Source organism: Pundamilia nyererei, unplaced genomic scaffold (genome assembly GCF_000239375.1).
Source record: "Pundamilia nyererei isolate P.nyererei 1_Seehausen unplaced genomic scaffold, PunNye1.0 scaffold00134, whole genome shotgun sequence".
In the NCBI taxonomy this organism is placed as follows: Eukaryota; Metazoa; Chordata; class Actinopteri; order Cichliformes; family Cichlidae; genus Pundamilia; species Pundamilia nyererei.
The window spans coordinates 449,824-463,103 of NW_005187535.1; the positions used below are offsets into that span (position 1 = coordinate 449,824).

Below are 13,280 nucleotides of genomic sequence, written 5' to 3' on the forward strand. Positions count from 1 at the left end.
TCACTGTTGCCTGCCAGCTCGTCCTGCAGGTCCTTGGCCTTCAACTCGAGTTTGGTCCTCTGCTTGATCTGCTCCTGGCGCTCTGCCGACAGCTGCTCTCTCTCCTCCTTCATGGCAGAGATCTTAGACTTCAGCTCTCGCACAACACGCTCCGTTTCCTACACAAAGAGAGCCAAAATAAAGAATCATTGTATGAGGGGAAAACAAAACAAAACAAACAAACAAAAAAAACCCCCACAACAACCTACTTCCTTTGCAGCGACTAAATGATGCGTCATTTATTTAACAAGGTCACAAAGATGAGCTGATGACATTAACCATCTAAAAATGCGTGATATATTTAGATAAGCAATGATATATGAAAAAGAAAAAAAAGAAAAAAAAGAGGTCAACAAACATTAGATGTGACAATAACACACAAAAGTAAAATTTAATTGCATTTTTTGTGTGTGGTTATGGTACCTTTAGGAACAAAAAAAAATGTTGCACTGAACAAAATCAAACCCTGACAATATTAACAAATGACTTTGTTACTAAAACACAAAAATGTCAAAGTAGATCAATTACCAGAGCACAAACACATCATTCACGGTCATTTACAAAATACTGTAACACCATCTTAAATATCATTCTGTGATGAGATTTCACTGAAGCCAAGCAATGGTTGTTGGGGTTTTTTGTTTCTTTACCTCCACTTTGTCTCTGGCATCTTGCTGAGCATCACGCAGTTGTCTGGACTTGTCTCCACAGGTTTCTCTCTTGGTGGACAACTATTAAAAGAGCCAAACGAAGTACAAAAGTCTTGTTACTGAGGCAGGAAAGTCTACTTGATACTGGCATTTGTTCACATTTAATTAAGTTTATAATGATGTCTAGGACAATAGAACTCGTGTTTTACTGCATAAATAATGCAACTGGGTTGCAACATGGGTTGCGTTACATTCTTACGCCTGCATCAAAATACAGAGAAGTCTATGTTTTGTGTTTTTTTTCTGCATGTGTACTTCAACGTTTTTCACAACTTTATTACCTCATCCAGCTTGGCACGGGTTTCATTCAGCTCCTGGTTGTAGATTGTGTACTCCAAAGCTCTTCTCATTTTGTCCCACTTCTGGTACTGAGCCAGTTCTTCCTTTTCATCTTCCAAGGTGTGCAGACGCTCCTCGATGTATTTCAGCAGTTCATTGATCTTCTCTCGCTTCCCCTCTGAGGAAAACACACAGTGGATTGTTTTCAGGTTTTTCCTCTTTATAACTCCTTCACCAAAGGTATACAAAATTAAGCCGTACTTCTGTTACAGAAACAATTCAATGCCATGTGTTACAGTCATGCACAACTGTGACTGTGATGGAAATCTGACAGTACTGCTATAAGACAGTGGAAATGGAGTACGTTTTTCTATACATTTAAGTGCTTTGACGACCACACAAACAATGAAACTAAAATGCTGCAGGAAGGAAAGCCCTGGAATGGATTTAAACCAGGAACATTCTTGCTGTGAGGCGACAGTACATGTGACACAAATTACAAATCCTACCTAAGGCTAATGAAACATGGTACATATAGATACACATTATAAAGCCTTTTCAAAACAATCTAGCTGATGTCATGTAATAACAAAACTGTTCACAGACAATTAAAAACATTAATGAATTAAAATCTACCAATCAACGGTTGTACAAAATGAAAGGTATTCAAAAGCGTTTACCTGTCTCCTTCATGAGGGAAATACTCTCCTCTTTGCGTTCATCATACACTCGTGTCCCTGCCACCTCTCTCAGCAGCTTTAGACGCTGTGAGTCAGGGGCTGTGGCCATTTGGTTGATCTACATAAAACAGTAACATAAGGTAAATTTTCCAAATATCTGGTGTACCTCTGAGATATTCCTATCAGAAAACAAATGATAATGATTATAATTAATTAATGATTATATATATATTTTTAAATTAACATCAATTATTTAGTCTACTAATACTCTTAGTTTTTGGAAAACAGACTACTAAGGTAAATAAATAGTGAGGACAACACTGGTTTACTGTCTGTTCGACTAGAACTACCCACCCAATGACCACTGCTTGAAGAATGAAATTCATTTCACATCACCAAAAACTACTGTGCATTAAATTAGGCTTGGCACTGCACTCGTCTCTCACCTTTCCCTGCTTGACAATGTAGTAGGGGTTACTCCGAGAGAAGCCAGCACTCTCCAAAAGGTTCATGACATCATTCTTACTGCAACAAGAAGAGTGCATAGAATAGATGGAATCGCACATGTAGTATTGGCCTTTGGCAAATTTAACATGGACAGCTGATCCCTCGCAATACTTACGTCACCATCTTCTTGTCTAAAAAGTACTGGTCCTTCTTTGCTCCAATGACACGACGAAGGGAGACTTCCTCTTTGTCAATCTAGAAAGAGATGCATTTATCACTGGGCAAGCTGAGGGTCACACAGAGGACGATAATTGGCAGGTTATGCCACAGTATCACCAGGCTGCAACATTTCACAGACATCCGGCCTTCATCATCAGAATAAGAAGGACTGTGTGTACTGAAGGCAACGCAGTGCAATCAGTGGTCTTCATAACAGTCATCACCAGGAGAGACTTCAATATTCAATATGAAATGAACAACTTAAATTGGAATAAGGATGTTCACCATTTTAATACCCAAGATTAAGAGTCTTGTTACAAAAGAAAGCATAAAAGGGTTGATGTTGCTGGTTTTTTGGATTTTAGTTTATTGTGTTTTCCTTTTTTTATTTTGAGGTTTACTTTGATACAAACCAATGTAAACAATAATGCAAATTTAATTGTGAAACAAATATCAGCACTGAAAAGAGGCTATATGATCATACACGTTTAGCCACAAGCTGCTCAGTGACCATTTATTTAACACATACACACACATTCCTTGAGAGGCCTATGGAAATTTTTAAATAATATCACAATGGAATCAAGCAGAAAATACAGTAATAGAATAAATTTGAAATGTTTGCCATTCCTACCGGCAGTCGGTTGTCAGAGTTGTCAAATATAATCTCCACAAAAGCCGAAATGACACGTGGACCAGTTCCCTCCTACAGTGACAGGGAGAGAGAGATTTTTACACAACGAGGTTTTGGCATCTACCAAAAGAGGTTTTAGTCAAAGCTAAAGCAAAATCACTCACACTGTGATAAAAGTTAATTAAAAAAACAAAACAAAACAAAAAACATTTTTGCCAATTGGCACAGGTAGAAAAATGCAAAGATTTTGATTGAGAGTAATCTGTTATTTAGCAAGGATACTTGCATTCATAGCTTCCCACTAAAGGCTCATGTTCCCAGTACATTTTCCTGTACTTACATGGAGCAGGGCCAAGCGTTGTTCAGGTCGCAGGTGGCTGAATTCATCACTGAGCACAAACTGGATGGCTTAAAAAAAAAAAAAGAGAGAGAGAACGGGAGTTAAAGTCTTAGAAGTCTAAATGTTTGAATTCTATATTGCAGCAAGTTTTGAGGCTTCATACCATAGAAAAAGTTACTTTTTCCTGATCCATTCCTCCCAACTGTAAGACGAAGGGAAAAATAAACACAAAATGAGGATATGGTGACATACAGTACATAAAGTATCCGAAAAACCTGATTAGCAACTCAGGTGCAATACAAAATAATTATGGAAAGATGTGGATGAACACATACCGATGACATTGTGCTTTGGGCTAAAAGGGTCTACCACAGTTTGGTCCCTGTAACTTCGGAACCCCTGAATGATCACCTGCACAGGGAACCAGAGACCACCGTGAACACACCGACAACAACATCAGCTGTTTCAGTGCAATATTTTAACCACATGCTACAGTTAAACATGGTCAAAGAGCTCCTGGGTCTATGAATATTTGTAAACATAGGGTGTGTAAACTGTTTATGCTGAATAGCACCATCACAGGTAAAACGAGGCAACAGGGCCTTGGCTGATGGTCACTCTGATGGTCTACCGCTACTTTCATTCAGGACATTTTTGAAGGTTTGAACTCAACAATGCCGAGTTAGCCGACAACTATACAATAAACTCTCGTATTCTGCATCATATGCAACATTAAACGTTATAACAACAATGAAAAGAAGCATATAAATCCGAAAACCTGAGCCTGGCCTAGTTGCGTTAGCTTAGCATCTCGAGAGGGGACAGGCAATTCACTTCTACACTAATTCAAATAGCGCTAGCTAACGTTAGCTAGATAGCTACACAACGTTTGCCGTTTATGGAGTGCCTGTGCAGTTTTGCAATCCAATCAACGTTATACTTTGAGTGAAGCCTCGATAGCTATATATTTATCATTCAGTGGAAAAACGTTAAGCTGGCCTAAATCTTGTTATTAGACCAGTAACAGTCGGCAACACGCATCAGTCTGGTCTCGTTAGCTTACCTGTTTAATATACATGGCTGCTTATCCAGGGCGTCCCCTCTGCAAATTTGGAGATGAAACACTCCCTGCGCCAAGCTGGAGAAACCACGACTATAATAATCCAAACTTAACAATCAAACTGTTGCATTAAAAATCATAAAATACTGTAAGGCAGGAAAGAATAACATGGAAAATGGCGGCGGGGGCGGGATAGAATGGATGATACCATTTTGTGAAACTGGGTTGTAGGGATATACTTGCACTATATTCCTACATGTGGGGAAGCTAAATAATTCATATGAAAGGTAAAAATTCAAATATAACAATAATATAATGTGTATCTACGGTTGGGTTACGTTTGTGACATAACATTAGGTCTTTTATTATTGCTGTTTATTCGCCTTTCTTTTTGTTTAGTTGGTACAGTCTAGCAGTCTGCGCTCTGGGCGCCAAAATTGTTTTGATGAGCAGCATTGGGAAATATAAGACTAAAAGCGGTAAAAAAAAAAAAAAAAAATCATCATAATGACTGTGGTAATAATGATCAACATTGTTGTATTAATGATTATCAAAATTATTTATAGTGTCTTTAAATAACAGTGCAGACAGTTTTCTACCAGGAATTTTGACTGTAATTATTTTCTAGTAGTTGATGTCTCAAAATTCTGATTAAAATTGGTTTAAGTTTTCTATGAAAGCGACAAGTTTCATCGCTTTCATAGATTATGCATAAAAAATACGGCTGTGTGGAAGGCGACTATAGGTACGAAAGACATGCAAGGCTTCTGATCTAAATATACCTCTAGTCACAAGGGCCAGCTCTAAGCCACTGTAGGTGTCACTATTGCCTCTACTGCTGCATTTATGCCTGTCTAGACAGGATTTATTATCTAAACCCATAAATATTGGTCATTCCTTTGTCTTGTTTTTATGAACATGTTTATGTTGGCTTGAATGAAAAAGGGCATTTGCCACATGCACAATAAAAGATTACACGGCAACAATGTTTTTTGCAGTGAAAACATTTATTAAACACATATTTGTATCCACATTATTGAAAAAACGGACCATCATTTTCAAATAAATTAGGTTTAAATGCCTGACCATGTTTGTGAGTAGGCAAATGAATCACAATATCAACCTAAGGCATGTATATTGCAGTTTATCACTGTGCTGTGTTATTTCAGAAGACAGGAAAAAAGCATCAGTGTCTGTAGCCCATGGATTTCATAGGCTTCAAGTCCTATTATGAATACAGTTGTCTTTGACTCTTCTTTGTGTCTGTGGCTGATCTCCAGTCTATCTGATCTGCCGGAGGCACACAGAGAGAGCGTTGATTTTTATATTTTCAAGTAAGACTACAAGCAGTCACAGTTTATTTTAAGGCAGTGCAGTTATTGGGCTCAGTTTGAACTGGTGGTGGACTGGGGACTGCAGGCAAGAGGTAGGGAGGGTGAACACAGACGGCTCAAAGTTTTTGGTGTTGAAGGTAGTGGCAAAGTCATTGGCAAAAAAGGAAGCGGACTCCGAGACACAGGGCGTGGCCGGTTCAGGTGTGGCAGCATGAGCCGGTGCATTGGACAGCACCTCGGACTCAAACTGAAGCAGCTGACCCATGAAACTGAAGTTTGGTGAGATGACTGCCCGGCGCTGCTTGATGATGTCGAAGGCTGCATCAAGCCGCAGCTGCTGGGTCCTCATGATGTAGGCCATGCAGATGGTAGGTGAGCGAGAGATGCCTGCTTCGCAGTGTACCAGGACCTTCCCCCCTGATTGCTTCACATGATCTGGAAGAAAAAGGGAGGAATCTGGTGAGACAGTGACATATTTCTCTTTCTTTAATCATCAGCATAAGAAAACCACACATCAAACTGATTTCAAATCAGGAGTTTGGAACAGGAAAGAAATTTAACTGGGCTATTATTGTCTATTCGATCACTCTCACTATATTATAGGAACACTTTTCCCCAAATATTTTATCTCTCTTTCTTTCTCATGAACATCTAGTTTGCCACATTTATTTTGTAGAAAGAAATGAGCACACGTCATTTGCTACTGTAAGTGGCACGTGGGAGGCTTGACTTAGTCACAGAGTGCAGCTGTACATGTGATTTGTTTTCTGCTGCACCACTGTGGGGGTGCTGGGTGCTGATGTGGTGTTCGCTGTAGCAGAGAGAAGTGTATTCTAATTTGGAGCCGCCTCGCTCCTACACACTCCTCAGTATGTTTTAAGGCCTACACACGAGTTCACTTTCACACATCTGTCTAAATGTCCTTCGCAACACGTTTCAAGAATTCTTAGAAGCAAACACCCACATGTCTTCTTTTCTGTCTCGCATCTAAGTCTGATCTACATATTGACACTTAGTTCCACGAGCCGGTAACGACACCTACACATCACCTCGTCCACTAAGCAGAAACATTAAGGGCCACTTCTGTGCGTTTATGAAGGAGAATGACTGATTTCTGACTGCTCTGATTCCCGATAAAACCACATGAATGAATAATGAACCTTCATCTGGAGAGGAGGGTGCTATGAGAGCGGGGCAGCAGCAGTGAGTGTTTTAATTACCGTCCTTTGGCTGGAGATGTCATGGCATGCTTCAACTGCTGTTTTCATGCACGAGGTCAATAATATTTATTTTCTCCTCTCTGGTTTACATCACCCGCTTGGTCGGAAGGGTTTCCGATTTATTGATTGATTTTATGAGACCAGCAGCCCAGAGGATCTGTTTGTACTCCGTGTCTAATCAGTTAGCGTGCCTGATGAAATGTTGAGGCCCTCTTTGAATGTAGGCTAAAACTGCCTTATGTAATGGGCAAGATATTTAAACACACCCTAAATGTAGGCTGCATCCCCAAACAATGCACAATACTATCCAGCTAATACAGGTCAGCCAAGCTGCTTGTGGGTAAGCTTTGTCCTTGGTTATGCCTGGATATAAATAGCCGCCAGCACATTTTGTACATCTTTTGCTGTTGCTGCTATTATCCGACACCTCTCTCCCTCCCACGCACTCTCTTTTCCTCTGTAACACATTTGCTGCCCTGCTGGCCACAGGTCCACCAATGAGTCCCTCTTGCTAACAAAAAAACTGATGTCCTCCCTCATTGTGTAGCTGTCATTAATCCTCCACCCAACCATCATAAACAATGCTGTTATGCATGCATGCACGTATGTGTGTGTGCCAGCCAGCCCCCAGCCTCCTACACCCGGTCATTACTAAACACGTACAGCTCACCCAGTTGTCACACTGACTGGCCACACCCGGCACCATGTGATTTGGCCAGCATGGGATTGTCTTTTTCAAGGAAAGAAGGGGGGGAGGTCGGAAGGGAACGGGGGAAGTGAGCAAATCCTGAATGAAAGCAGACAGGCAGTATATGCTGGTGGGGGATTGAAGGCTGGCGATTAACTTAAACTGATTACAGCCGGGTTTCTTATAGCCCTCTATTTGTGAATGGCAGCAGGTGAGCGGCACCGATAAAGGGAGGCTATTTGAAGACAAAGACGCATTTCAAAAATAAATGCATCCATGTATAGATATCTCGCTCACTCAGCGTGGGTATTTTTGAGACTCCTTAGGGTGAAGCTGGATTATAAATACATATAGACCGACGCTGATCTTGTGGCCGGAAAAGCATCCATCTAATGTTGGTCTATTTATTCCCTTTCCTAGCTGGTTTGAGCATTAGTGAGTCAGCCGTATTCTAAGATAGCAAAACATCTCAAGGCAAACCCTGTGAAGCAGAAATCAACAGTTAAATGCATTTACTCTCCTCAACTCACCTATAAAGTCTATTGCCTCCTGGAAGTGGGAGCTGATGTCGGCCATGTGGCTGTCCTCCACAGGGATCCACTTGTAGTCATAGTGGCCCTTGGCCGGCTGCAGGTCCCTGCGTGACACGTTGAGCAAGGCTGTGATGTGAAGGTCGCTGAGATAATCCTGTCTGGAGGCATGGTAGGCACTACCGAGGTAGAGGAAAGGCAGGATCTCTACTGGTTTACCCTGAGGAAGGAAAAGAGGGAGAAAGCGGAGACATGAGTCAAGCTCACGACACACAGCTTCGATCGCCAGATTTATCCATCTGCTATGACACAACCATTGTCCAAGCAGGAACATCCAAACACCTGCCAGCCGATCATTACAGTCATTTGCAGACAAAATGGAGGCAGGATGCTAGAGGAATTCCCCGGTATTGAAAGAGCCCATAATGCATCAACCAGGCACAACAGTGTTCTTTGAAATCTAAACTAGCCACATGTTTTCTATTTGGTCAGTGGAAATAATAGCAGAAAGGTCAGGGATGAAAGGCTGTCTTTTCTATGGGGTGTCCTGATATCAGCTGGGCATCATGCTGTCTTTATAAAAAGACCGGGGAGCAGCGAAGGTCATATAATATCATATGTAAGTTGAGAAAATGTTTTGATGTGCCAAAAATAAAATTCTCTGATGTCAGCATGCCTTGAGCGTGCCTGTGTGTATGTATCTTTTTAGATTAAAAAAAAAACAAAAAAAAACTGGCAGTGGCTTTGTGCCCCGTGGTCCTGTAGGAGAGATGGTGGGAAGTACTGCATTGTACGCTAAAGGGTGTTTCCATACCTGATCATAATCTGGTTTGTGGTGTGAAAGCTTCTCGCTGTGGTTGCTGACTCTTTTCTCGGTTTCACTTCCGCTCTGGTCAATGGTTTTCACCTCAGTGCAAAGTTCAGGGTATTGAGAGTGGAAATTCTCGAATCCTCCTGAGAGAAGCAGTCAAAAAAAACCCCAAAAACAAACAAACACACTTTTAATGAATGAGCTTACAATAATTCTGCCTCCTCCGACCAACACCACAAATCTTGTGAAATGGCAGCGTTTATGAAACAGACTTAGCACCGGATTATAACCTCTATAACCTGATTACAGACGCGTAATTAATTACAGGAGCCCGCAGCGAAGGACCGGTAATCGATTTAGGCCAACATTCTGAGGACGCACAAGTGACAGACGGAGATGGATGTGTTTAAACACAAACCCCGGGGGATTTGTTTAGCCTAAAGAGGTAGTGCGGATAGGGAGGGGTGAAATTCTTCGTTTTATCAACGAAAGCAATTGCACCACCAATTTGCTGGCGTTTCTCTCGCACTGACTCATCCGCTCCACTGACGCACGCAGGACATCTACAGTATGTCCAAGAAGTAAAAGAAAATGTCGGCTACTCTTAACACAGGCAAAAGGGGCGAAGAACTGCCCCGAACAGTACCAGTGTTATCAGGGAAAAAATAGACTAAGATTAAATATTAAAGGTTTCTTTCTGCCCTTTCGTCTCCTTTTGAAATAAAATCACAATAACTTCTTAATATTTCATTTAGTCAATTATAAGGATACATTTTAGATTATAACAAACAATATTTACAATTTGTCATAATAATAAAAAAGATTTCATCTTTAAGTCTGTGCCACAACAACATACAAAGCCATAAAAGATATAAAACTGACTCTGAATTTATATCCCCACAAATAAAAATATGGACGAATTCAAAACTCTTATGAAATAAAATAAAATAGATTAAATGATAAAAACAAACAAATATAAAACTGAGTTGCCTTAATGGCTTTTTTAAAAGGTCTATTTAGTAAAAAAAAAAAAAACTTTCCGTCTTTTGTTTTTGTCTATATTAAAATAATTCATCTCGCCAAATCTCTCACCTTTCAAGAAACAGATGTTGGCCCCGCTCGCAAGATGTGACAGGGTGTTTATTACTATTTGAGCTACGCTGTCCTTTTTCAGTTTTTGCCAGTGGGACGTCCGGTCATCCAGCGCTACTATAGCCGAAATGCTCCCTTCCCGAAGCCTAAACAGAGCTCTCTCATCCGGGATGACAAACTGCAGGGGCACCGGTCCTCCTCGGGATCTCCGGACTACCACTGAGTTAAGATTAACATTGACTGAGCCTTTGATATTAGAGTTCGTGAATGAAAAATAAGGTCGACAGTCCACAATAAGGCAGCTTCCATACTCCTTCCTGATGATTTTCCTCAGACGCCGGCAGTCTATGCTAGAGACCTTCATTTTGATTTGTTGGACTTGTTTTTATTGCCTAAAAAATTCAACTGATTACTCCTGAATACGGGCGAGAGAAGTGCCCGCGCCAGTGCCTACATTTCCTCCAAGGGGATTCCTGCCGATCAGTTTTATGTGAATGGAACCTCCGGAGCAAGACGTCACGAACCATATATGGACACCGGCGCGGCGCGATGGCAAGAAGACACGCCCACAGCTCTGACTCGACTGTGTGACTCCTCCCGCGGCCCTTGTAAACACGACACCGCGATTACAACTGCGGTGAGTTTGATTCAGCCATTACTCACAGAGTGTCCTCTGCCTGCACCTACACCTGTCCTTTCATTATTTTCAGGTTCCACTTCGTGTTCAGTGACCATTGAAAGGACACAGAGGCAGACGCTTTAAAGGGATGACCCTACAGCTCACTGCACAAAATAAAACGAAAGGGTCCCACAAGTGTTTTGGAGGAAGGATATCAACCATAACATCCAGAAATACGAGTGCAACACAAATGTGCACCTTACTAAATCCAGCCTATTAAACGACAACCATACAAAATGTCTGAAATAGAGGTGCAACTATCATTTCATTAACCTTTTACTGCTTTCTTTTGTCTGACTAATTAAAGCTTAGTTAAGTATGAGCATTATAAGTATTCATTTCCCTCTTTTTCAGCTAAACTTGTTAACAAAAACATCATGTAGTTGTTTTTGCAATTTAGAGCTGTGCTTTCCCATAAAAGTATGCCCTTTTCATGTGTTTTTAATGTTTTCTTATTGCCTGCAGCAGTTTATCCAACATGATTTTCCTCTACAGGACACAATTAAGCGACCTTAAACCGAGAAAAACAAGAGACGCAATTGTGAGTCAGCTGTGAAATCTGATTATAGCTGCTGCTCTGGATTAGAAGGTTCCTGGTTCATACCCTTGCTGGGGCCTTTCTTTGAGGAGTTTGAATGTTTTCACCAGAGTGAACAAAATAGCCCACTCTATGAATGCATGGTTAAATGTGACATGTAGTCTGAAGTACTTTGAGCGGTCAGTAAGACTACAAAAGTGCTATATGAATATGAAATGATTTCAATGAATGTTGGTATCAATTAAGTGGAAGCAGAATGACAAAAGTCCGCACCAAACCCATCACATCCAATATCCAGAAAGAATTCTTCTCAGTTGCTTTAACTGATATCTCAAATGTTGTCAAAGCAAAATGCTATCACACAGAGGTAGCACTTCATAACACTCCCCACAAGTTTTTGCGTAATGTGGCGAAATTTCCCATGTTATTGTTCTCGATTTTGAGTGTAGTTTTTTACCTAACATAATTATCAGTAAGTAAAGTTCAATGGGGAAGCAACATTCAGTAAAACTGCAGCAAATTTCTCAGTAACTTACAGGCAGATAGATAACAACAAGTTACTATAAAATCTTTAAGTTATGTTACTCTATGTTTTTTTACACTACTACTTTATGTTTATTTACAACGCTATATCTGCATGATTTCTTCATTTTCACAAGTTGTAAAGAAAATTATTTAAAAATTATGCTGCTATTTACTATTTCTAAGAAACAAGTACCTTTAAGATATTTAAAATCAAATGATACACTGATTGTACCCAAAGTAGTTTTTTAAGTATTGATTACTTTCGACATTATGCAGGGGTCTTTGCAGATCTGTGGACGTACTAAAGACACTCCAATAATGTCATACTGTAGTAAACTTTAGCTCTAAAGTAGGTCTAAACTACATCTTTAGAGCTGAGAGCTTCAAATGCAGTTTTAAAAATATGCCAAACAATTAAGAAATAAATGCAAAACAAATTCACATAACTCATCACAAGGCTTACAAGTAACAACATTTACACCAAGAGCAAAAGAAAACGGTTCATTTGGTGCATGTTTGTGAGTACCACACCTACTCTACTGTAAATAAATACCTAAAGAAGAGTTTTCTTTTCTTTTCTTTTCTAAAGGCTACGTGAGAATAATCTTCCATGTAGTATTCAGCAATGTAGGGAATGTCATAGAGAGCTCAGACAAAGTAGCTGACAAACACAACCTCTAACTTCCGCTTACCATGTAAAACCCAGTGAACCAGCGTTATATCCTCCCAACATCCCTGGTCTTAAAATCCTAATCCCACAAATGAATTAACAAGTTTAAACGTCACACTGCCTACACTCACATGACATGCAAACAATCCTGACACACTGCTCAGCACTGTGTATGAGTTTTGTTTACATTTGCACATTTGGATTTCAATATGTAGCTGTGACTGTCTGCAGCCCTTAATCCAACCGAAACCTTTTTGGATTGAATGTATGTCATACTTGGTCTATGAGTACATGCAAAAGAAGAACCAACACCCTGAAGTAGAATACGTTCATTGGTGACTTTGTTGTTTTTTCTGAATCTGCTAAAGATGAGAAAAGCATAGAAATTAGTCAAGTGGTATACCACTTTTTAAATCCAGAAACAAACCAGCCGTACATAATGTAAAGATGGGACACGGACAGCCTCTTTGGGTAAATGAACCTAAAAAATAGGTGTTACATCATGTTGTGTCTGCTGCATGAATGAGTGGGAACTAACAGAGCAAAACAGAGCAGCAGTCAACAACAGAAATATGACAAACGCGCAGACAGTGAAACAGACGCAGTGGCAGACACAGATGGACTGACACTGTGAAAGAACAAAAACAAAACTATCTCTATGCGCCCCATGACAGAAAGAAAAGGACCTAGCCTAGATAGATAGATAGATAGATAGATAGATAGATAGATAGATAGATAGATAGATAGATAGATAGATAGATAGATAGATAGATAGATAGATAGAT

General features: G+C 40.2%; 2 protein-coding genes across 2 annotated transcripts in view; both read right to left on the minus strand.

The window, feature by feature from the left end:
- The window catches only part of smc3 (structural maintenance of chromosomes 3), a 25,254-nt gene extending 20,653 nt beyond the window's left edge, over positions 1-4,601 (minus strand). Inside the window, exons 1-11 of the mRNA XM_005743706.2 lie at positions 4,412-4,601; positions 3,684-3,759; positions 3,512-3,550; positions 3,349-3,416; positions 3,009-3,080; positions 2,331-2,410; positions 2,155-2,233; positions 1,709-1,826; positions 1,031-1,206; positions 690-770; positions 4-158 (exon numbers count right to left, since the gene is read on the minus strand). Of these exons, the coding sequence (XP_005743763.1) occupies positions 4-158; positions 690-770; positions 1,031-1,206; positions 1,709-1,826; positions 2,155-2,233; positions 2,331-2,410; positions 3,009-3,080; positions 3,349-3,416; positions 3,512-3,550; positions 3,684-3,759; positions 4,412-4,426 (959 nt within the window). The 5' untranslated portion in view covers positions 4,427-4,601. The remainder of the gene's footprint in view (positions 1-3; positions 159-689; positions 771-1,030; positions 1,207-1,708; positions 1,827-2,154; positions 2,234-2,330; positions 2,411-3,008; positions 3,081-3,348; positions 3,417-3,511; positions 3,551-3,683; positions 3,760-4,411) is intronic.
- Positions 4,602-5,396: 795 nt separating this feature from the next.
- dusp5 (dual specificity phosphatase 5) lies at positions 5,397-10,584 on the minus strand. Its single transcript, XM_005743633.2, has 4 exons — positions 10,084-10,584; positions 8,995-9,134; positions 8,181-8,400; positions 5,397-6,177 (listed from the first exon to the last, which is right to left on the minus strand). The coding sequence occupies exons 1-4, from the start codon at positions 10,445-10,447 to the stop codon at positions 5,771-5,773; spliced, it is 1,131 nt and encodes a 376-aa protein (XP_005743690.1). The 5' UTR covers positions 10,448-10,584; the 3' UTR covers positions 5,397-5,770.
- Positions 10,585-13,280: the final 2,696 nt, after the last annotated feature.